Source organism: Gigantopelta aegis, chromosome 14, assembly GCF_016097555.1.
Source record: "Gigantopelta aegis isolate Gae_Host chromosome 14, Gae_host_genome, whole genome shotgun sequence".
Classification (NCBI taxonomy): Eukaryota; Metazoa; Mollusca; class Gastropoda; order Neomphalida; family Peltospiridae; genus Gigantopelta; species Gigantopelta aegis.
Genome location: NC_054712.1, coordinates 53,563,368 through 53,584,965, shown reverse-complemented (window position 1 = coordinate 53,584,965; position 21,598 = coordinate 53,563,368). Strand labels below are relative to the sequence as shown.

Genomic DNA, 21,598 nt, shown 5'->3' with positions numbered 1-21,598 from the left:
TGCCACGTGAATGCCAGTGTCCCAACTAACACTATCAATTGAAGTAATTGTAGGCCCACGTTTCACGAGTTATTATTTTTTTTTAAATGTTTTAATAATATAAGTCAGTAGTGCACACCTGATATGCTTGGGTCGTAGTTCATGAACCACCTCCTCGGAACCAGTGTTTTTTTCCCATCCCAAACTATCCTAATCATATTCGTTGTACATAATAATGACATTCAAGACAAGTTGATTCCTATATATATATGTTTAGCTGCACGTTCATCAAACCATCTAACACTGAAAAGGTATATATATATAATTGTGTGCATCAAATTATCTGAATAGTACATATTGTAATTCAAAAATCAAATGGTCTGCATCTTAATTATATTTCATAATTATATTTCTATAGTACTACTCCTGAAAAATTTTAATAAACTATAACTCCATTTCTGAAAGGGAAAAGTCAGACTACACTAATGAACCAAACATAAAATTAGAAGAAAACATTATTGGTTAATTTTTGCAACATATGTCACTACATTTATATGTACCAATTACTAAATTAATAAATGCTTGATTTTCACATAGCATATTGACAAGTGCGATTTTTCACTCGCCTAAGCGTTTTGAGGTGTGCGATTTTTCACTCGCCTTTGTTTTTCAAAAGGCAAGGACTGCACTGCGTGCAATAGTATCATTTCACTTAATGTTGTGACTGGACTTCAGAATAATCAAACAAGTGGCCTGTGGCATCAGATTTAGAAACAAAAATTGTATTTTAGACACAGTAGCTTGCGACAATTTGGTGGTCAACGATTGCCAAATAATTACATACTTTCGTCTAGCCTATCCCTACATATCATTATCAATAACGGGAAGGCTGGAGGTGACTCAAGCTATTACGTTTGAAACAAAAATTATATTGGGGGGGGGGGGGGGGGGGGGGGGGGGGGGTGGTGGTTAAGGAAACATTTTTATTATTAATTCTTAATTATCATTATTTGAAAAGTGTTCCATCACTACAGCTAAAAATAGATGTCATTCTTTAAGTCTTGTCAACTCCTTCAACACTGACACTATTACAGTGGAAGAGATTGCGGTTTCTTTTCACGGCTTGTATGTCAACACCGACTCTAACAACACTGCCAACAGTCAAGTTGCGAAAGTGAAACAGAATAAGAACTCATTAGGCTACATCAGTTCAGATATTACGCTACGCACATCTATACCATATGGAAAAAACCCAGCACAATATTTTAAATAAATACAAGAACACATAATTTAATTACTTCACTATCTTCATGTGAAAATGTATCAAAAAATAATAACTCTACAGGACGCTCCACCACGGCGTCCGCCATAGCTAGACTTCGGATGCAATTTCCTCCTTTAATAGACCCTCCATCTTCTTCAGTTGATAGTAACTGTTCAGAGAGTTTGTTTGTTTGTTTGTTTTGTTTAACGACACCACTGGGGGACATTGATTAATTAATCATCAGCTATTGGATGTCAAACATTTGGTAATTCTGACACGTAGTTATTAGAGGAAACCCTCAATATGTTTCCTAATGCAGCAAGGGATCTTTTATATATGCATTTTGAAGCATACCACGGCCTTTGTCCAGTTGTGGTGCACTGGTTGGGATATTTAAAACCGTAAAGAGGGTTGCTGTATACTTCTGTGTTTTGACACCTAACCTGTGTTGGAAATATATTTATTTAAATGTAATTATGTACAGTAGTTTTAGTTGCAGCGGTTGGTGTTCCTTGAGCATCTTGTGTAATCAGACTGTGATATATGCTATTTTGTCTGTGGGATGGTGCATATAAAATATCCCTTGCTATACTAATGAAAAATCGACTGTAGAGGGTTATTTCTCTAAGAATATATGTCAAAATTACCAAATGTTTGACATCCAATGTCCTCTAGTGGTATCGTTAAACAAAGCAAACTTTAACTCTCGTTTGAAAGAGTAGCCCATGAAGTGGCGACAGCGGGTTTCCTCTCTCAATATCTGTGTGGTCTTTAACCATATGTCTGACGCCATATAACCGTAAATAAAATGTGTTGAGTGCGTCGTTAATTTTTTTTTTTTTTTTTTTTTTTTTATAGAAAACAACGATATTCACTTTCAATCAGCTACTGTGTCGGAGCGTAGCCCAGTGTTAAAGAGCTCGCCTGATGCGCGGTCGGTCTAGGATCGATCCTCATTGGTGGGCCCATTGAGCAATTTTTTGTTCCAGCTAGTGCACCACAACAGCATCATGTGCTATCCTGTCTGTGGGATGGCGCATATAAAAGATCCATTACTACTAACAGAAAAATGTAGCAGGTTTCCTCTCTAAGACTACATGTCAAAATTACCAAATGGTTGACACAGAGGCGGATCTGAGTGGGGAGGGGGGGGCAGGGGCCCACCCCCCTAATTTTTGCGATAGTTAACCAGTTAACCATCAATGACTAATAAATCAGTGTGCTCTAGTTGTGTCGTTAAAGAAAACAATCTTTAGCTTCGTACATACTCGTCATATCTCCACTTGTCATCGATACCGTGATATACTCTTTACCTTTGGCGTTCCTTTGTATTCGAAATATTTGTTTGTTGTTTCATGTTTAAGTCACGATATCCGTTGAAGAGGAACACTGACGTAGTCAGGATTTATATTGGTAATGGTAGTGGTGGTGGTGGTGGTGGTGGGGGGGGGGGGGCACCCACACTGTTTACGAGTCGTGTTATTGGACGAAGGTAAAAACAAAAGGTGGGATAGAAAGAAAAAAATCTACAATACGGGGAACGCCAGTGCAGTGTAATAACATCTTTCAGTTTTTGTTTTGTTGCACGACACCACTAGAGCACATTAATTAATTAATCATCGACTACTGGATGTCAAACAGTTGGTAATTTTGACATATAGTCTTAAAGAGGAAACCCGCTACATGTTTCCATTAATAGCAAGATATCCAATATATGCACTATTTCACAGAAAGGATAGAATACACCACGGCCTTTGATACACCAGTCGTGGTAGTGCACTGACTGGAACGAGAAATAGCCTATAGTGGGCCCACCGACGGGGATTGATCCTAAACTATCGCGCATCAAGCGGGCGCTTTACCACTGCGCTACGTCCCGCCCCGTCCACTAATAAAATACTTCAATTTTTGTTTTGTTTAAGGACATCACTAGAACGCACTGATTAATTAATCACCGACTACTGAATGTAAAACATTTGGTAATACAATGTATATAGTGCAAATAAAGTTCTGTTTTGTTTAAGGACATCACTAGAACGCATTGATTAATTAATCACCGACTACTGAATGTAAAACATTTGGTAATACAATGTATATAGTGCAAATAAAGTTCTGTTTTGTTTAAGGACATCACTAGAACGCATTGATTAATTAATCACCGACTACTGAATGTAAAACATTTGGTAATACAATGTATATAGTGCAAATAAAGTTCTGTTTTTGTTTAAGGACATCACTAGAACGCATTGATTAATTAATCACCGACTACTGAATGTAAAACATTTGGTAATACAATGTATATAGTGCAAATAAAGTTCTGTTTTTGTTTAAGGACATCACTAGAACGCATTGATTAATTAATCACCGACTACTGAATGTAAAACATTTGGTAATACAATGTATATAGTGCAAATAAAGTTCTGTTTTTGTTTAAGGACATCACTAGAACGCATTGATTAATTAATCACCGACTACTGAATGTAAAACATTTGGTAATACAATGTATATAGTGCAAATAAAGTTCTGTTTTTGTTTAAGAACATCACTAGAACGCATTGATTAATTAATCACCGACTACTGAATGTAAAACATTTGGTAATACAATGTATATAGTGCAAATAAAGTTCTGTTTTTGTTTAAGGACATCACTAGAACGCATTGATTAATTAATCACCGACTACTGAATGTAAAACATTTGGTAATACAATGTATATAGTGCAAATAAAGTTCTGTTTTTGTTTAAGGACATCACTAGAACGCATTGATTAATTAATCACCGACTACTGAATGTAAACATTTGGTAATACAATGTATATAGTGCAAATAAAGTTCTGTTTTGTTTAAGGACATCACTAGAACGCATTGATTAATTAATCACCGACTACTGAATGTAAAACATTTGGTAATACAATGTATATAGTGCAAATAAAGTTCTGTTTTGTTTAAGGACATCACTAGAACGCATTGATTAATTAATCACCGACTACTGAATGTAAAACATTTGGTAATACAATGTATATAGTGCAAATAAAGTTCTGTTTTGTTCTGACTCTCTGCCTTCAAAGGAAATTTACCGGTCTCGGTGGCGTCGTGGTTAGGCCATCGGTCTACAGGCTGGTAGGTACTGGGTTCGGATCCCAGTCGAGGCATGGGATTTTTAATTCAGATACCGACTCCAAACCCTGAGTGAGTGCTCCGCAAGGCTCAGTGGGTAGGTGTAAACCACTTGCACCGACCAGTGATCCATAACTGGTTAACAAAGGCCATGGTTTGTGCTATCCTGCCTGTGGGAAGCGCAAATAAAAGATCCCTTGCTGCTAATCGTAAAGAGTAGCCCATGTAGTGGCGATAGCGGGCTTCCTCTCAAAATCTGTGTAGTCCTTAACCATATGTCTGACGCCATATAACCGTAAATAAAATGTGTTGAGTGCGTCGTTAAATAAAACATTTCTTTCTTTCAAAGGAAATTTGCAACATTGTGTTTACATTAACAGCAAGGGATCTTTTATATGAATTTTCTCACATACAAAACACCACATACCACGACCTTTAATATACCAGCCACGGGCACTTGAGTTGGATTTTATGACAGAAACAGGTTCGTATTACGTAATCTGCATAACGATTAAATACCGCGCCACTCTGGGTTTGTAACGTGCTATCTCAAACGTTTGCTTTGAAATGTAAACCTTATTCCTTTGTATAATGTGTTCGACTAACATAGCCTTTTTAAAGGCGCAGACACTAGTTTCAGTCCGTGGAAATGGACAAACCTGCCACACACATTTGGACAAGTTTATAACAGAGAGAAGCTATAGAAAGTCTGTGATATTTAAACACGAAAATACCGTCAAAAAATAACTAGAGCTTGTCTCGATAACCATTACTTCTCAGACGAATGTGCGTTTTTAGAATTATGGAAAATGCTTTTTGGGGTATTGCAAAATCCCGGATGACAAGAACCACTTAAGGTGTACGAAAATTAATATTCTAAATAATAAAATTTAAGTAATTTAAATTATTAAAAACGGCCAAAAAAAAGAAGAAGAAAAGTCATAGAACCTAGAGTCTGTTACTTTAAATACATTTTTCTGTTTATAATACCAGTGTCTATCCAATGTGTTTGCGGTTGTGTCCTAATGTTTGTGGCAGTTATTATTTATATTCTTCGTAATATATATTTGTTGTTCGTAGTTACGAAATTATTGGGAGGTAAAATCCGGTTTGGGCTGCTGCAAAGCCCCTAACTTTTTAATACAGATATTGATATTCTAAAGAGGAATGTAATTTTTGTATTAAAAAGGATCTGTTGTAATGACAGCAAACTCAGGACGGTCCTATGAAGTATGTATCCATAACAATTACAACCAAATAACTTAATTTACTGGCTTTATTTTTATTTTTTTATTTTTTTTATTTTTTTTAGAATCCTTTAATAATTGACCGGCCTCGGTGGCGTCCTGGTTAGGCCATCGGTCTACAGGCTGGTAGGTAATGGGTTCGGATCCCAGTCGAGGCATGGGATTTTTAATCCAGATACCAACTCCAAACCCTGAGTGAGTGTTCCGCAAGGCTCAATGGGTAGGTGTAAACCACTTGCACTGACTGATCCATAACTGGTTCAACAAAGGCCATGGTTTGTGCTATCCTGCCTGTAGGAAGCGCAAATAAAAGATCCCTTGCTGCTAATCGGAAAGAGTAGCCCATGTAGTGGCGACAGCGGGTTTCCTCTTAAAATCTGTGTGGTCCTTAACCATATGTTGACGCCATATAATCGTAACTAAAATGTGTTGAGTGCGTCGTTAAATAAAACATTTCTTCTTTTTTTCCCGTAAAAAACTGTCAACCTGACCGATTGTGTGTATTCTCGAATTTTATAAGTTTTATTAAAACAGGAATCTACTTTAAGTTTACACGGTGCACCACGACTGGTATATCAAAGGCGTGCGCTAAAACAGCTTGCTCTGAATGCGCACGTTAAGCCCTATGACCTGACCTGACCTGATCTTGGACAAATGTAGCGGGTTTCCTCTCTAAGACTATATGTCAAAATTACCAAATGTTTGACATCCAGTAGCCGATAATTAATAAACCAATATGCTCTAGTGGTGTCGTTAAACAAAACTAATTTTAACATCGCGAAAGCACAATACAATTCCGACATTCCTCGAGTTATTTATGAAATGATTTCACGTGGAATGATTATTATGTATAAATAAATAAACGTAAAAATACAGATATTGAGGGAGAAACCCGCTGTTCGATTAGCAGCAAGGGATCTTTTATATGCACCATCCCATAGACAGGATAGCACATATCACGGCTTTTGATGTACCAGTCGTGGTGCACTGGTTTGATACATGTATTAGCTGATGGAAATGTTCGATTTGAGATATAGTTAAACAATATTTAGCAAGGCCCATGCCAGTAAAAACTTATGTTAACTAGCCCTGCAGGCTACCCTGCATTGCGTCATTGTATTGTGCTGTTGGAACGGTTACCGTTTATTCCGGGTTGATTTTAATCTCCCCTTTAAACAAGGAAGTCGGCTAGAAATATTCGGGGGATTTTGTAACTAGATAGCAATAGATCGTAATGCTTGAAACCACTATTGAATTGAGACTCATAAGCAGTCAGTTGCAAGAGCTCGTGTCTTGTTTTTTTTTTTTTCTTTAACAAAATGGCAGATACACCTAGGATGTACCTTCCAAAACTACATGTGATCTACGACAACAACTTCAGTGACTTCGTCATTACTGGTAGGCCTAATAGTGTAATCCACAATATTAACAGCAACGTCGTCGTTGTTGGTAACGGACTAGGACACTGCGGTGAAGACAATTATAAGTGGCGGTGGCATCATTCATGCCAGAGACAATGTGTGCGGAATTTCCACATCAACGTCGTTGTCATTGCCGTTGTCGCATCGTTACGAGGGAAGCGGCAGGCCTACGTCTTGGATACCACGCCGTGGTGATGATGGCGTGTCGGGGGTGAACGATGTCAGTTCAAGTGATAGTTATCATGAGCTGAATTTCAGTGTTTCTTGGATGCCGGCAACTGGGCTGGTGCCTTCGATATACAGAAGTGTCTATAGTCGTACGTCAACTCCATCATCCACTGGATACTCAAACCCCGGTCTCTCCATTTTACAACAGCCAGCTACACAGGTAGGACAGTTTTTGATCAAATGGTTAAAGTGTCTCCATACGAGATGGGGTTGGGAGGGGGCAACTGCTGGAGAAAATCCTCAAATTCCGGTAAAAACGATAAGAGATATTCTGACAAACTGTGTTAACCTGAGATTTTTATTTTTACCATGTATTTCCATCATTCTACCCGCAAAATTAGTTGTAATCCATGTAAAAATGAGTAGTGACAGTAAAGTTAATATGAATCAATGTTGTTATCGAGGCATTTTCGTTTAATTCGGGCAAAACCCAACCTTCCCCCCTCCCCACCCTACAAAAATAGGAGCCCGTACGCCGACGAGCGTCCCTTATTAAAGTTGCATAATAGCGGTTTTCTGCTAGAAGTATTTATTAATTTGTGTTTTATTGATACTGAATCGCCAGTGAGTGCTTAATGAATCAATCAGTTCCACACGTAGAATCGTTTTCTTTGAGAGAGCTTTTTGTAAAAAAGTCTTTTATCAAAGTTGCGTAATTGGCAGTTTTCTGTCAAACGTATTTATTAATTGTTGTCCTAAAAATTGTAAATACGTATGTTATACCTTCAAGTACATGCAACCACACCAAAACAAATAAAAAAAATTAAAATTGTTTTTATTATTTTTATATTTTTTAAATATATATATATATTTCATAGAAAACAACTTTATTGGATAAGCGATATTGTAGGATCGACACTGTTACGACATATTTTTTAACATGTCTACTCATAATTATTTGCGGTCGGCCTAAAAATAAAAACTGGAAACTAAAATAAATGAAAGAAAGTGACTTAAAACCACCACTGATTAAAAAACAATACGAGACCTATCGGTCAAGAAAGCTCCGCTATGTAATTTCAAATGTTGTCCCTAGTAGATGATAATTCGTAGACTTTAAATATTTCAGTGTTTAATTTCTACTTTACACACTAGTATATTAAAGGTCTTAAGCTGAGTGCCATCCTTTTTAACAGATTCCTTGCTGCTAATCGGTAAGATTAAACTATGTGACGAAATCGTGGCGGGACGTAGCCCTGTGGTAAAGCGAACGCTTGATTCGCGGTCGGACTGAGATCGATCCCCGGTCGGTGGGCCCATTGAGCTATTTCTCGTTCCAGCCATTACACCACGACTGGTATATTTAAAGTCTGTGGTATGTACTATTCTGTCTGTGGGATAGTGCTTATAAAAGATATCTTGCTACTAATGAAAATAAAATGTAGCGGGTTTCCTCTCTAAGACTAAATGTCAAAATTACCAAATGTTTGTCATTCAGTAGCGGATGATTAATAAATCAATGTGCTCCAGTGGTGTCGTTAAACAAATTAGGCTCTTTATAGTGTTAGTCACATGGCTATAGCACTTTTATTAATATCAGTAGGCCCATTCACTTTTACCTGCCTGAGGGCAACATACCCTGAAAACAACAACCACTGTTGTCCAGATCTTTCTCCCAGGATATTGGTTTTAAACAAAACACACCCACTAAACCTGGCCGGAGTAAACCCTTTTTACACAAAAAGTATTACTTTTGCATGGGCTGGAATTACCCAAAAAAATGTTTAATATCAACAAGTTACAACATGTTGCAAACAACATGCACTCCCCTGTCAACTTCAGTCTAATAGTTGCAACTTCAAAGCTGTCTGCCATGAAATAATCGTTAAAACTCGCTATGGGCGGGAGCCGGTACTATACTGGGCTGCGAACCCAGTACCTACCAACTTCATGTCTGATGGCTTAACCACGACACCACCGAGGCCGATTGATCTCTGTCAGTCTTTCAGTTAATCTCTTTCTCTCTCTGTCTCTTTGTCTCTGGTTCTGTGATTCTTTTCCCTTTGTCTCTTTCTCTCTTTCGTCCTTTACAGAATAATCAAACTAAAGCTGTGGTATCAGATTTAAATTTTAACGCATTAACCCGAACGGCCATTTCGGGAACCAATAAAAATAGTTTGCAAACCTGTATGCGAAAACGTTAGTGCGATATTATCTCATTTGAGCCAATACAAGCACAATAAATATAGGTCTTAAGGTGTAATTGTCCACTTTTTACGGACTTGTATAAATTCTGTTGCGCACACGCACTTTTTAAACATGAACACAGATGAGCTTTGCATCAGTGGGTACTAATAATATTGTACAACCAATGAAAAATCAGCCACTGTTCACTACCGTAATGTAATACGTATCTGTATGTAACAGTATATTAAGTCGGCCAGAAAATATGCACCGCAATGTACAGCAATATAATTAGAATATGACTAAGGGACATAACAGTCATATATTTAAGTAATCGCCTGCTTTGGGGGGGGGGGGGGGGGGGGGGGGGGGAATGAGATGTTTACTTAGGCATAATAATTTGGCTTAAATAATAATAATAATAATAATAATAATAACAATAACAATAATAATAATAATAATTGCACTCTGTTGAGTCACGGTCTGTGTTAAATCGCGCCATTTTAAGATGTCCCCTTTTTTAAAGTACTGTAACACACCACTTACAATTTGTCTACGTCCCCCGTCCCCTGTCTCGTACACTTATTTGTCTTGAAAACGGTTTTTAAAATTCAAAAGGAGAAAATAAGTACCATTCAACAATACAACATTCTTTTGCTGATCATGACTAGAATAAAAGTAGTTCCGTTCCAAAAAAACTATATTTTTGATTAGTGACCGAAAATATAGAAATTTTACATATGGTGATTGCATGTTAAATTTACATACTAGTGAGCGACATCAGTAAAAGTGTGAGGTCACATGTCAATCGTTTATCTATGGAAGCAGATATGGGTTATAAAATTTAAAAACTTAAAATAGGATGTATTTCAGTATCGAGTTTTACATTAAAATATAACTATTACTACAATATGTAAAGTTAATATTACATTTGAATAAATATTAAATACATATATAAATAGTAAATAAAAATAAAAATCACCATGCAACTGTTTGCTGACTGCTAAATGTATATATTGATGATAATAATGAGAGTAATAATAGTAGTAGTAGTAGCAGTAGTAGTGGTGGTGGTAGTAGTACTAGTAGTAGTAGTAGTAGTAGTAATAGTAGTGGTAGTAGTAGTAGTAGTAGTAGTAGTAGTAGTAGTAGTAGTAGTAGTAGTAGTAGTAATAGTAGTAGTAGTAATAGTAGTAGTAGTAATAATAGTAGTAGTAGCAATAGTAGTAGTAGTAGTAGTGGTAGTAGTAATAGTAGTAGTAGTAGTAGTAGTAGTGGTAGTAGTAGTAGTAGTAGTAGTAGTAGTAGTAGTACTAGTATTAGTAGTAGTAGTAATAGTAGTAGTAGTAGTAATAGTAGTAGTAATAATAGTAGTAGTAGCAATAGTAGTAGTAGTAGTAGTGGTAGTAGTAATAGTAGTAGTAGTAGTAGTAGTAGTGGTGGTGGTGGTAGTAGTAGTAGTGGTAGTGGTGGTGGTTGTAGCAGCAGTAGCAGCAGTAGTAGTAGTAGTAGTAGTAGTAATAGTAGTAGTAGTAGTAATAGTAGTGGTGGTAGTAGTAGTAGTAGTAGTAGTAGTAGTAGTAGTAGTAGTAGTAGTAGTAGTAGTAGTAGTAGTAGTAGTAGTAGTAATAATCTAGTAGTAATAGTAGTAATAGTAGTAGTAGAAGCAGCAGTAGTAGTAGCAGTAGTAGTAGCAGTAACAATAATAATCTATTAAATACATTTTCAGCAGAGAAACGAGCCACTGGGGGGGGGGGGGGGGGTGAGAAAGAAAGAAGAAAGAAGAAAACAAGGAAGAAGAAGAAATATTAAAGTGTCAATTTAAAAAAAAAACCTTGTGATTATTTATTTTAAACATGACTTTATTTATGTATTTTAGAGTCGCAACCCGTCATCGAAGCGCTGTTTTATTGCTGTTGCCGTCGTCGCGTTTATAGTTCTGTGTTCTGTCGGGGTACCTGTTGCGGTCCTGTACCAACAAATCGGTAGGCCTATATATTATCTCAAATACAAATTCAAGAACTTTTAAACTGAATGTTATTTTATTTTATTTTTATTTTTATTTGTTTATTTTAAAGTGGCAAGCATGACCGGCCTCGGTAGTGTCGTGGTTAAGCCATCGGACATAAGGCTGGTATGTACTGGGATTGCAGCCCTGTATTGGCTCCAACCCAGAGCGAGTCTTAACGACTGAGTGGGTAGGTGTAAGACCGCTACACTCTCGTATCTCTCACTAACCACTAACAACTAACAACTAACAACTAACCCACTGTCCTGGATACTGAGGTGTGTGCAGCGTTGTTGAAGCCCAAAATGTCCCAATTGGGACATCTTTGGCCAGTGTCCGCCTAAGATATCCCAGTTAGGACATCTTGGGCAGTTGGGACATTTTGGGCTTCAACACAGCGTGCTTTAACCTTAATTGGATATAAGCACGAAAATAAGTTGAAATAAAATGAATGAATAAGAAAATATGAATAATGTTGTTCTCCAAATTCGGGCATTTTCGTTTAATTCGATTAGAAATCAGTTTGCCTCCACCCCCACCCCCCAAATAAAAAAAATAAAAATAAAATAAAATAAATAGTAACCTGTATTATAATAAGCGATATTATAGGAAAAGAAGGTAAACTTGCTGCTTTAAACATTAGCGAGAAATCCATTTTCATGGCACCCACGAATATACAACTATGTCAACTTCCATGAATGTTAGACCTCGTACCATAATAATATTCAAATGAAGAAGTTTTATAGTGCTCTTTATAAATATTATAATATGATCTGTTACATAATGTTAAATGTTCAATGTTAAATGTGTGTCATAAGATTTTTTTTAAATATTGATACAAAGTTAACAATTTTCGACACGTATGTTAATAGTGTTCTTAGCTATGGGGCTGAAATCTGGGGTTTTCATTCTGGCCAGGATATCGAAAACATTCAAAGATACTTGGGGTACATAAAGGAACTTGTAATGAGTTTGTGTATAGCGAATTAGGATGGTTCCCTTTACAGATTACAAGAACATTAAAAATCTTCAAATATTGGATTAAGATGCGAAATTCGAATAGTTATATTTTAACAGCTCTGTATAAGCTAATGAATATGTATGAAGATAATTGGTTAATGAATATTAAACAGGAACTAAATGAGCTTGATTTAAATTATAAATGTGATTTAACACATGTTAATAATAATATTTATAATATAATTAAGGAATGGATATGCGACACATTTAAGCAGCTCTATTACAGCCGAATGACAGCAACACCAAAGGGACATCTCTACCAATACCTGTTAAATTAATTTAAATTTTTAATGTACCTGCGAAAACCATAGACAATCAGCATTTAAAGGAAATAGTAAAAATTTGAATATCTGCTCAGAAACTAAATATAGAATCCGGCCGATAGAGGTATTGATAGACAAGAAAGAGTATGTACATTTTGCAATAATAATGAGATGGAAGATGAGTATCATTTTATTATTCAGTGTCCAATATACAATGTTTTAAGAAAAAGTTCATAAAAATTTACTATTATAGACATCCTAGTGTTTTTAAACTTATTCAGCTTCTATCCACAAAAACATAACAAAGAACTCAATAACCTTGGACATTTTTTATTAAGAGCAAATAAAGTCAGGGATCAACTATTGCAATAATATTATAAACTAACACTTGTCAGTTAGTCTGTCTCAATCGGTGCTTATATAAATGTATCTTAAATGTATAGGTATATTTATTTTGTATACTTACATAACGTGTTATATATATATTTTTAATATATACCCACATATATTTTTTCTCATTATTATTATTATTGTTTTATTTTATTTTATTTTATTTTATTTTATTTTATTTTATTTTATTTTATTTTATTTTATTTGTTTATTTGTTTATTTATTATGATTTTATTATAGTTACTTTTTAAAATTTTATTTTACGTATTTCTTTGTGTTTAGATATACAGTGGACTCTGTCTAAACCGGACTCACTTCGTACCGTTGAAATAGTCCGGTTTAGACAGAGTTCATCCAGAGTTATGGTTCTTGAATGATCGACAACTCGCGATCAACAATGACATTTGAACCCATGGATGGTTGGGAAACACAGACCCAGACTTGCAATCGATTATTTCACAGACATAAAAAAATATACTTAAAGGGACATTCCTAAGTTTGCTGCAATTTTTAAGATCTTATAGACTAACAGAGATTTTTTAACGATTAATTACGTATCAAATATATTTTTCTGCATAAAATATTTAATGGCTGCATATTAAACGTGTTCCTGGTCGTTCTAATATTTGTACTAGGTTAAATTTAATTTTATTTCCTAAAACATTATTTATTCGTACGTACGAATTAAAACATTTGTGCTAAATCTTTCTGTTTTGACTAATTTTTGTATTAATTTGACTTTAGTTTCTAACGAAAGTTCGATACGTTGCCGTTTTTTTGGGGTCGCTCCGCCATTATAAATGAAATAAGACAACACAAAATATACGAGCGACTCGCACCTATTTAGACATGCGTTAGGTTGACAAGTAAAACTCGCCGTAAGAGAGAAATCAGTTAGGTATCAACACACACACTAATATTAATCCGGCCCACCGCAATAAGAGTAAACTTCACACGAGTGCGATTACATTTTGTATTTGATCTTGCGACGGCGTCCTGATTACTTGGCAATTGACGATCATTGTTTAAACTAATTCAGCAGCCCGTCGTTCAGTCAAATCCCAGTCCGGTGTAGACAGAGGTAATTAATACATGAATGGTTCTTTTGTTCTTGATTTTTGATCCGGAGTCCGGAGTAGACAGAATACAAGGTCAAGGTCAAGGTCAAGGTCAAAGGGTTTTACGTGCACGTTCAGAGCAAGCTGTTGTAGCGCACGCCTGTCGTGGGCACAGGTGCCGGCCTTGGCCGGCCTCTCTGTCCAAGACAGGAAAGGTGGGGGGGGGGGGGGGGGGAGGAGGAGGACCGTCTGCACTGGCAGGTGCAAGGGAGCACCAGCAGTCCGATTGAATCGGTAGCAGGCGGATGGGATGGTGGTGCTATGGAATTTTGAGTGGAGCGATTTAACCAAAGAGAAAATTTTGTTGAGTAATTTTGGCGCAATTTTGAACGGTCGGTCGAAAGGTAAATGTTTGAGCTAGTATAGGTTTTGAATTCGAGTGTAGCTCGTTAGTGGTTCGAGAGTAGCTCGTTAGACAGAATACGGATTAGGCAGAGATTTATACCTAAGAGATAAACGGTAGCTGAACGAGGCTTTAGAAATAGACCGGTTTACGCAGAGATCCGGATTACACAGAATCCGGTTTAGACAGAGTCCACTGTATGTATGTGTGTCTTTAGTTTTCTTACGCACGTGATGTGTTTATCTTTAATATCTTCTTTATTACTGCACGTAATTATTTATCATGCGTGTATGTATGGTTTATTTCGTTTATTTTAGATATGTATTGATTGTTCATGCATAAATGTGGTTTTAGATTGTGCTAAAGCGCTCCCCACCATTATTAAATATTGTAAATATGTATTTATTATAATATGCTGTTTTTATTATAAACCTTATAAGTTGTATAACTTAAAGCAATAAAGAACTAGAACATACGGTTATACAGTGTGTGTGTGTGTGTGTGTGTGTGTGTGTGTGTGTGTGTGTGTGTGTGTGTGTGTGTGTGAAGAGAGAGAGAAAGACAGACAGACACAAACATTATCACAAGGAGATATGAGAGAGAGAGAGAGAGAGAGAGAGAGAGAGAGAGAGAGAGAGAGAGAGAGAGAGAGAGAGAGAGAGAGAGAGAGAGAGAGAGAGTGAAAGAGAAAGAGAGTGAGAGAAGAAGAACATGATGAAAAAAATTTGACTTTAAAAATTATCATTACAATTTTTTTCAACAGCACAACTCGGGAACCCTCCGACGACATTGCTACCAACGCCAGTAACAAGACAACCTTCACCTAATACAACGTTAACATCTCAGCACACTATTACTAGTACACAACCAACAACGAGCGAGAACGTTACCACTACTGTCTCTTCATCACCTCAACCCACTTCTAACCGGCCACGGATGACAACTAATGGTGCGTTAACTCGATCTAATTTATATTAACGAACTGCTTTTTTCTTCTTTTTTTTCCAATGTTTTGGAAAATAATGTAATTTATTACGCAAGTGGGAACTCATACCCCCATACCCCCCCCCCCCAAAAAAAAAAACACACACAAAAAAAACAACAACAAGAAACAACAACAACCCCAACAACACAACAACAACAACAAAAAAAAAATAAAAAAATCCTGCATTGGTGTAACGTAACGTTCAATATTGGATGATTTTGGTGCTGACAAACTACTGGCCATGTCTGTACCAAATATAACGTCATAGCGATTTGGCAAACACAATTTAAGCTTCACTGATATTTGCATAGAAGGTCATTGAATATAAAATAATTATATACATTTTTGAATAGAATGCTTTCAAGTACTTTTACTATTCAACTTAGTAATGATATTTGTTTTAAAGAGAATCTTAACATGAGTTATTTTCCATCGATTAGAGAATTTTGATGTACATAAAAATTTGTTAAAAAGCAACTGAAGAGGAACGTTCATTGAATGGACGATACGTTAAGTAGTTTGTGATTAATCTCATCGGGATCTGTTATGGATAGGCGGGAGAGCTTCAGTGTCACTGACTTTCTTGTTAATGATATGTTTTTAATTTTTAGCGCCAAGTTCACAGAGGTGTTACCAATGCAATAGCCACGTGCGCAGTTGTCCTGCCAATGGGAAGCTGACTATCCAGTATGCAGATGTACCGTGTAGGCATGCCTGTTACGTGGAAGTTAACGGCCAAGACGAACATTGTGAGTTTCTCTCAAAATTAAAAAGTGTGAGCACATAGAGTTGTGGAGCAGTGGCTGGAACGAGAAATAGCCCAATGGAACCCCCGACGGCAATCGATCCTAGATCGATCGCGCATAAGACGAGCGCTGTACCACACAGCCACCTATGATAGAAAATCATTTCCATTCCATCCTGAACTTGTTTTGAAATTTCTTCGAGATACTGAATTTTATTCTCTAAGTTTTAATTTTACCTTCCCTTGATATTTACATCTTTACACAGCTGTTTACACTGTGCTTTAATTTAGCTACACTGAAATATTATCAGTATTAGGTTTTTTAATATTTGTAACTCTTTTTTTCTTTTCTTTTTTCAGACGTATATCGAGGGTGTGTCACCGGTTTAGGCGATCAGTTCATGAAAGCTTCAAATGACGTCACAATATGTCATCAAATACAGCGATCACTTGGAAGTACCAGTAACTATAGCACAGTTTGCTTCTGTTATGGACAGTTTTGTAACACCAACGATATGCGATCTTACGGCGGACGGGATTAACAGTGTGACACAAGATCTTGTTGTTGTTTTTTGTTCACATACTCGTTGAAGAGAACGCTGTATCAAACAGCGATATCCTACATGTACGAGATCGATTTTAAAACATCTGATTGGTTATTCCAGAGTGCTGTAAGATGCATTCATTACCCGTGCAAGCCCAACTCCATTTTAAAGAAGGTGGAGTTGAAAAAAGAGGCTATATCAAAGTATTGAAACATATATCAGTATTGTGTTAAATTATGTGACTAACTTTAATTATAAGAACTGATCTCCAAAGAAAAATGTACACACGTTTTGTATAACTTTGTGTGTTCCTTGTGCTAGGACCTGACTGTCAACTGTCACGACGAAATAAGACAACTCAACGGCTACGTTGTAATTTCCCGATTTACGATGGGTGCGCTCAAATTAACAATTTATGGGTTATACGACGAGAATCGAGTTGTAAGACTAGCAACTGGACAGTCGTAGAAGACGTGAGAGCAGAAATTTGGCCAACTTTGTCGTGGCAGTTGGTAATCTAAGACTAGCATTAGCATTATGACCGATGCCATATAACCGTAAGTAAAATGAGTTGAGTGCGCGTCATTAAATAAAACATGCCTTCCTTTTTTCCTAAGCATAAATATGTTTCCTGCGTAAGGCTAGAAGCAGAAAATGCAGCATGGCAACTGATAAAATCATAATGCTGGCTTACCACAAGTGGCTATTCCCGTGGCAAGACAAGACAAGACTTTATTTACACCCGGGCCGTTACACAATGGCATAGGAGGAATATATACATAAACATTTTGTTATATACACGTGACAAGATGGTTAACAGTAAATACATTAATTACAATACATTCACAAACACATATACAAACACATACAATCACGCAGAACATCAATATATTATGTAATAATACAGATATTTAATACAGATATACGGGTATCCAAGTACTTATAAACGAATAGATTGTTAAACTTGTATATGGTGAAGTGGATAATGATAGTATTTTGTTAAATATGTTTGGTTTTGATGGTGTTTGTAGTCAAGGGCGTTTGAATTCATTAGTTATTATATTTATGAAATATGATAATTTCTTTAGGGTACTAATTCGTTTATTCTCCATTAGTTCTCTAAATTTATAAGTACATGGACGCATATAATAATATGGGCTATTACCGTACGAGGCACTCGTATTGTGTGACTTCGCCTTTATTCGTCGTGGATCCGCCTGTAATTAGCTGCTTAATTCTTATGTGCCGTAAAATGTAAAAATAACAATTGAAAAGTAGCCTTGTGCTTGAAACATATATAGAGTACCTGTAAAAAAAAGTTCTCGAATTTTGTGCGGAACTAGGATAGTCATAGACGCTACCCGTTATTTCAGAAACGAGCAGCTTGAACCCCAATGTTTTGTGATTCACTTTAAGGGTGAGGGGTGGTAGTATTTATATCCGTGGCGTTTATGTCGATTGATACGCTGCAGGTAGGAGTTTTAGCCACATATGTTACTATTGTCGTCTATGGGATTTGATTTGGTAGTATACACCCTAATGGAAAACACGTTCATAAAAGTTTACTATTATAGACATTCTAGTGTTTTAAAACTTATTCAGCTTCTATCCACAGAAAATAACAAAGAACTCAATAACTTTGGAAATTTGTTATTAAGAATAAATAAAATCAGGGATCAACTATTGCAATAATATTATAAACTAACCCCTGTCGGTTTGTCTGTCTCTATCGGTGCTTATGTAAATGTATCTTAAATATATATGTATATCTATTTTGTATACTTACATAACGTGTTAAATAATTATTATAAAAAAAATTGTATACCCATATAACGTGTAATATACCGGTAGTTTATTTATTTTTTCTCATTATTAATTTTTATTATTATTTTATTTTATTTTATTTTATTTTATTTGTGTTTAGATAATATGTATGTGTGTCTTTAGTTTCCTTACGCACGTGATGTGTTTATGTTTAATATATTTTTATTACTACCCACGTAATTATTTATCATGCGTGTATGTATGGTTTATTTCGTTTATTTTAGACATGTATTGATTTTTCATGCATGAATGTGTTTTAGATAGTGCTAAATAACTCCCCACCATTATCAAATATTGTAAATACGTATTTATTATAAATTGCTGTTTTTATTATAAAGCTTATAAGTTGTATAACTTAAAGCAATAAAGAACTTGAACTTGAATTATCAAATGTTTGACATCCAATAGCCGATGATTAATTAATCAAGGCCTCTAGTGGTGTCGTTAAACAAAACAAACTTTAACTTTTCATTCATGTTTGTTTTAAGATATTGTAAATATATTTTGTTTACTAAACAGCATTTTGTCTCAGTATGAAATATATTGTTTGTAAAGTTGTTGTCGTTTGTGTTGAGCAATTTGAGTTTGACGAAGGCAAATAAGACGAGCTCCACAGGGAGTGAGATATGTAGGGAGTTCAGGGGTAAGCTCCCCGGAATTTGTTTCATAAAGGTGCCCAGAGACGCGTTGTCGGGGCAGTTTAGTGTTGTATGTTGTGGATGATGAATTGAAAAAACAACCAACAATTCGCTCAAACGGGCGTGTTTGTGTATAGGGGTGGGGGTGTTACGGGACCTGTGTGACCCCCTCCCCCCTTTAGATCCGCCAGTGTATTGTGATGATATAATTTATATATAAAGACAAAATAAATATATACTGGCCAGTACCCATGTACAGGTGGGGTGGGAAAGTATGTATGACACGCATACACATAAACAAGCAAAAGAAAAAACAAAACAAAGTGACATGGAATATAATTTCATTTTGTTTGACATTGAAGGCCCACTGTAGAATGTAAAACATCACAGCAAACAAAACACCTTTGTCAATGAGGCATTTGATCTTACGTAGTTACAAAAGTGTTAGACAGATATCTGATGGCTATAAAGAGACGTATTGTTAATAGAGTTTGTGCATTTGTGTTGCCGCAGTGTTGTTAACAACAACTTGCTATTCTTGTATTATGTACTTTTCCAAACGTCAGCATCACATTATATGCATTTTGTGTGGCGGTAGCGAGTATTGACTACCACCCCCACCCCTCAAAAGGATCGATCCCCGTCGGTGAACTCATTGGGCTATTTCTCCTTCTATCTCCATATCTCTCTCACTCACTCTCTCTCTCTCTCTCTCTCTCTCTCTCTCTCTCTCTCTCTCTCTCTCTCTCTCTCTCTCTCTCTCTCTGATAATATGCGGAGTACAGTATAATTATTAATGTACCAGTAGTCATGGTGGATCTGCGGAATGTTTTCCTCAATGCAAACTTAGCTTAAATAACATTTTGTGGATAGTGGGCAGGCCCGTACCTAGCTGGATGCAAAGGTGGAGTTGATTCCCCAGAATAATACGAACAAGGGCCCTTTTAAATTTGTGCTTATTTGAAGAAAACCCTCTATTACTACCCCTGTTATTTTTTACTGCCACCCCACTTATGATAGATTAGGTACGTCCCTGGTGAATATATACAAAAAATCGCCCCAACTTTCTGCTGGTAATACGAGTAGTGCTGCAGCGCAATAATAATGTCAGTGTTATCATATCAATTGTATAAGTTACTGTCAAAAAATACCCGTTGACCGACGCATGCGTCACGTCGATATAGGTCACTGCCTTTTCGTAATGGGCCCATACACCAAAATTCTTTACCATGTTATCATTTGTTTTTCACCCTAACAGAACTTCCTGGTTTTAAATTTCACGGAATTTCACTGGGTCTGTTGTATATTGTCTTTAAAAAAGGTAATAATAAATAAATAAAGAAAGCGTAATTTTCTTTCATATTTACGGAGGAAGAAGCGAACTGAATACAACCTAATTTGTACGGTGAGTGTTGATATGCTACATTCTACTTTTGTGTACGAAATTAATTATTTGTATTAAATTTGTAGCTCAGTAGAGTGCTGGTCGTAGGATAAAATCCCCTTGGTGGAGCCATTGTTTTTGTTGTTTTGTTTTTTGGCCCGTTCCAATTAGTACCCCATGACTGGTATATTAAAACTCGCGTGGTGTGTTCTACTGTCTGTAAAAAAGTGCACGATTTATAGAACATACATTGCTGCTAATGCAAAAATGTAGCAGATTCCATCCTTTAGAAATAAATAAAGCTGAAAAACAACTTATTAACTTTTCATCTGATAATGCTGAGACTATACAACAGGCCGTGGATGAGTTGTAGATGTTATACCTAGAGCCCATGGTACTTCAGTAGGACCACATAAAACACATTACCAATTCCTAATCATCACTATTGGTTCTTGTAAACATCTTTAATAAAATCTCGTTTTCTGGAGCCTTTCCTTTTGAATAAATATTTAATAATTCCTAAAATAACTCACCTATTAATTTCATTGTCAAACTCGCCAGAGCAAACAATAAAACAAAAAATAAATTGGCGTTTAATTTTATCTGTCAAAGCTATTCAAATGGTGGCATTAAAATGCTAAATATTTTATATTTTAAGATACAAATTAAAAATCTACATTGATTATAGCAACCTCTTTTCACCTAACGCAAAATACTAAATATTTTATATTTTAAGATACAAATTAAAAATCTTCATTGATTAGCAACCTCTTTTCATCTAACGCAAAATACTAAATATTTTATATTTTAAGACACAAATTAAAAATCTACATTGATTAGCGGACTCTTTTCATCTAACGCAAAATGCTAAATATTTTATATTTTAAGATACAAATTAAAAATCTAACGCAAAATGGAAACTATTGTTTGAAACTCCTACAAAATTATCTGTACAAAA

At 35.9% G+C, this 21,598-nt stretch overlaps 3 protein-coding genes across 4 annotated transcripts in view; 2 read left to right on the top strand and 1 right to left on the bottom strand.

Annotated features, from left to right (window-relative positions):
- The window catches only part of LOC121388143 (protein virilizer homolog), a 66,718-nt gene extending 65,368 nt beyond the window's left edge, over positions 1-1,350 (bottom strand). For both annotated transcript variants that reach the window (XM_041519379.1, XM_041519380.1), the window contains exon 1: positions 1,278-1,350. In XM_041519379.1, coding sequence (XP_041375313.1) covers positions 1,278-1,349 — 72 coding nt within the window. In that variant the 5' untranslated portion in view covers position 1,350. The remainder of the gene's footprint in view (positions 1-1,277) is intronic.
- A 5,417-nt stretch (positions 1,351-6,767) lies between these two features.
- LOC121388800 lies at positions 6,768-17,634 on the top strand. Its single transcript, XM_041520304.1, has 5 exons — positions 6,768-7,413; positions 11,257-11,362; positions 15,283-15,468; positions 16,116-16,253; positions 16,610-17,634. Exons 1-5 carry the CDS (start codon positions 7,294-7,296, stop codon positions 16,789-16,791), a joined length of 732 nt encoding a protein of 243 aa, XP_041376238.1. The 5' UTR covers positions 6,768-7,293; the 3' UTR covers positions 16,792-17,634.
- A 2,305-nt stretch (positions 17,635-19,939) lies between these two features.
- The window catches only part of LOC121388214 (putative GPI-anchored protein pfl2), a 62,536-nt gene continuing 60,877 nt past the window's right edge, over positions 19,940-21,598 (top strand). The window contains exon 1 of the mRNA XM_041519481.1: positions 19,940-20,661. The gene's annotated coding sequence lies outside the window, so the exon portion shown is untranslated. The remainder of the gene's footprint in view (positions 20,662-21,598) is intronic.

Bases quoted from the DNA above. Each gene is read 5' to 3' on its own strand.
- LOC121388800 (XM_041520304.1), top strand. From the start codon at position 7,294: ATGCCGGCAACTGGGCTGGTGCCTTCGATATACAGAAGTGTCTATAGT. The intron at 7,414-11,256 runs GTAGGACAGTTT...TATGTATTTTAG, and splicing joins TACAACAGCCAGCTACACAG to AGTCGCAACCCGTCATCGAA. The intron at 16,254-16,609 runs GTGAGTTTCTCT...TTCTTTTTTCAG, and splicing joins TAACGGCCAAGACGAACATT to ACGTATATCGAGGGTGTGTC.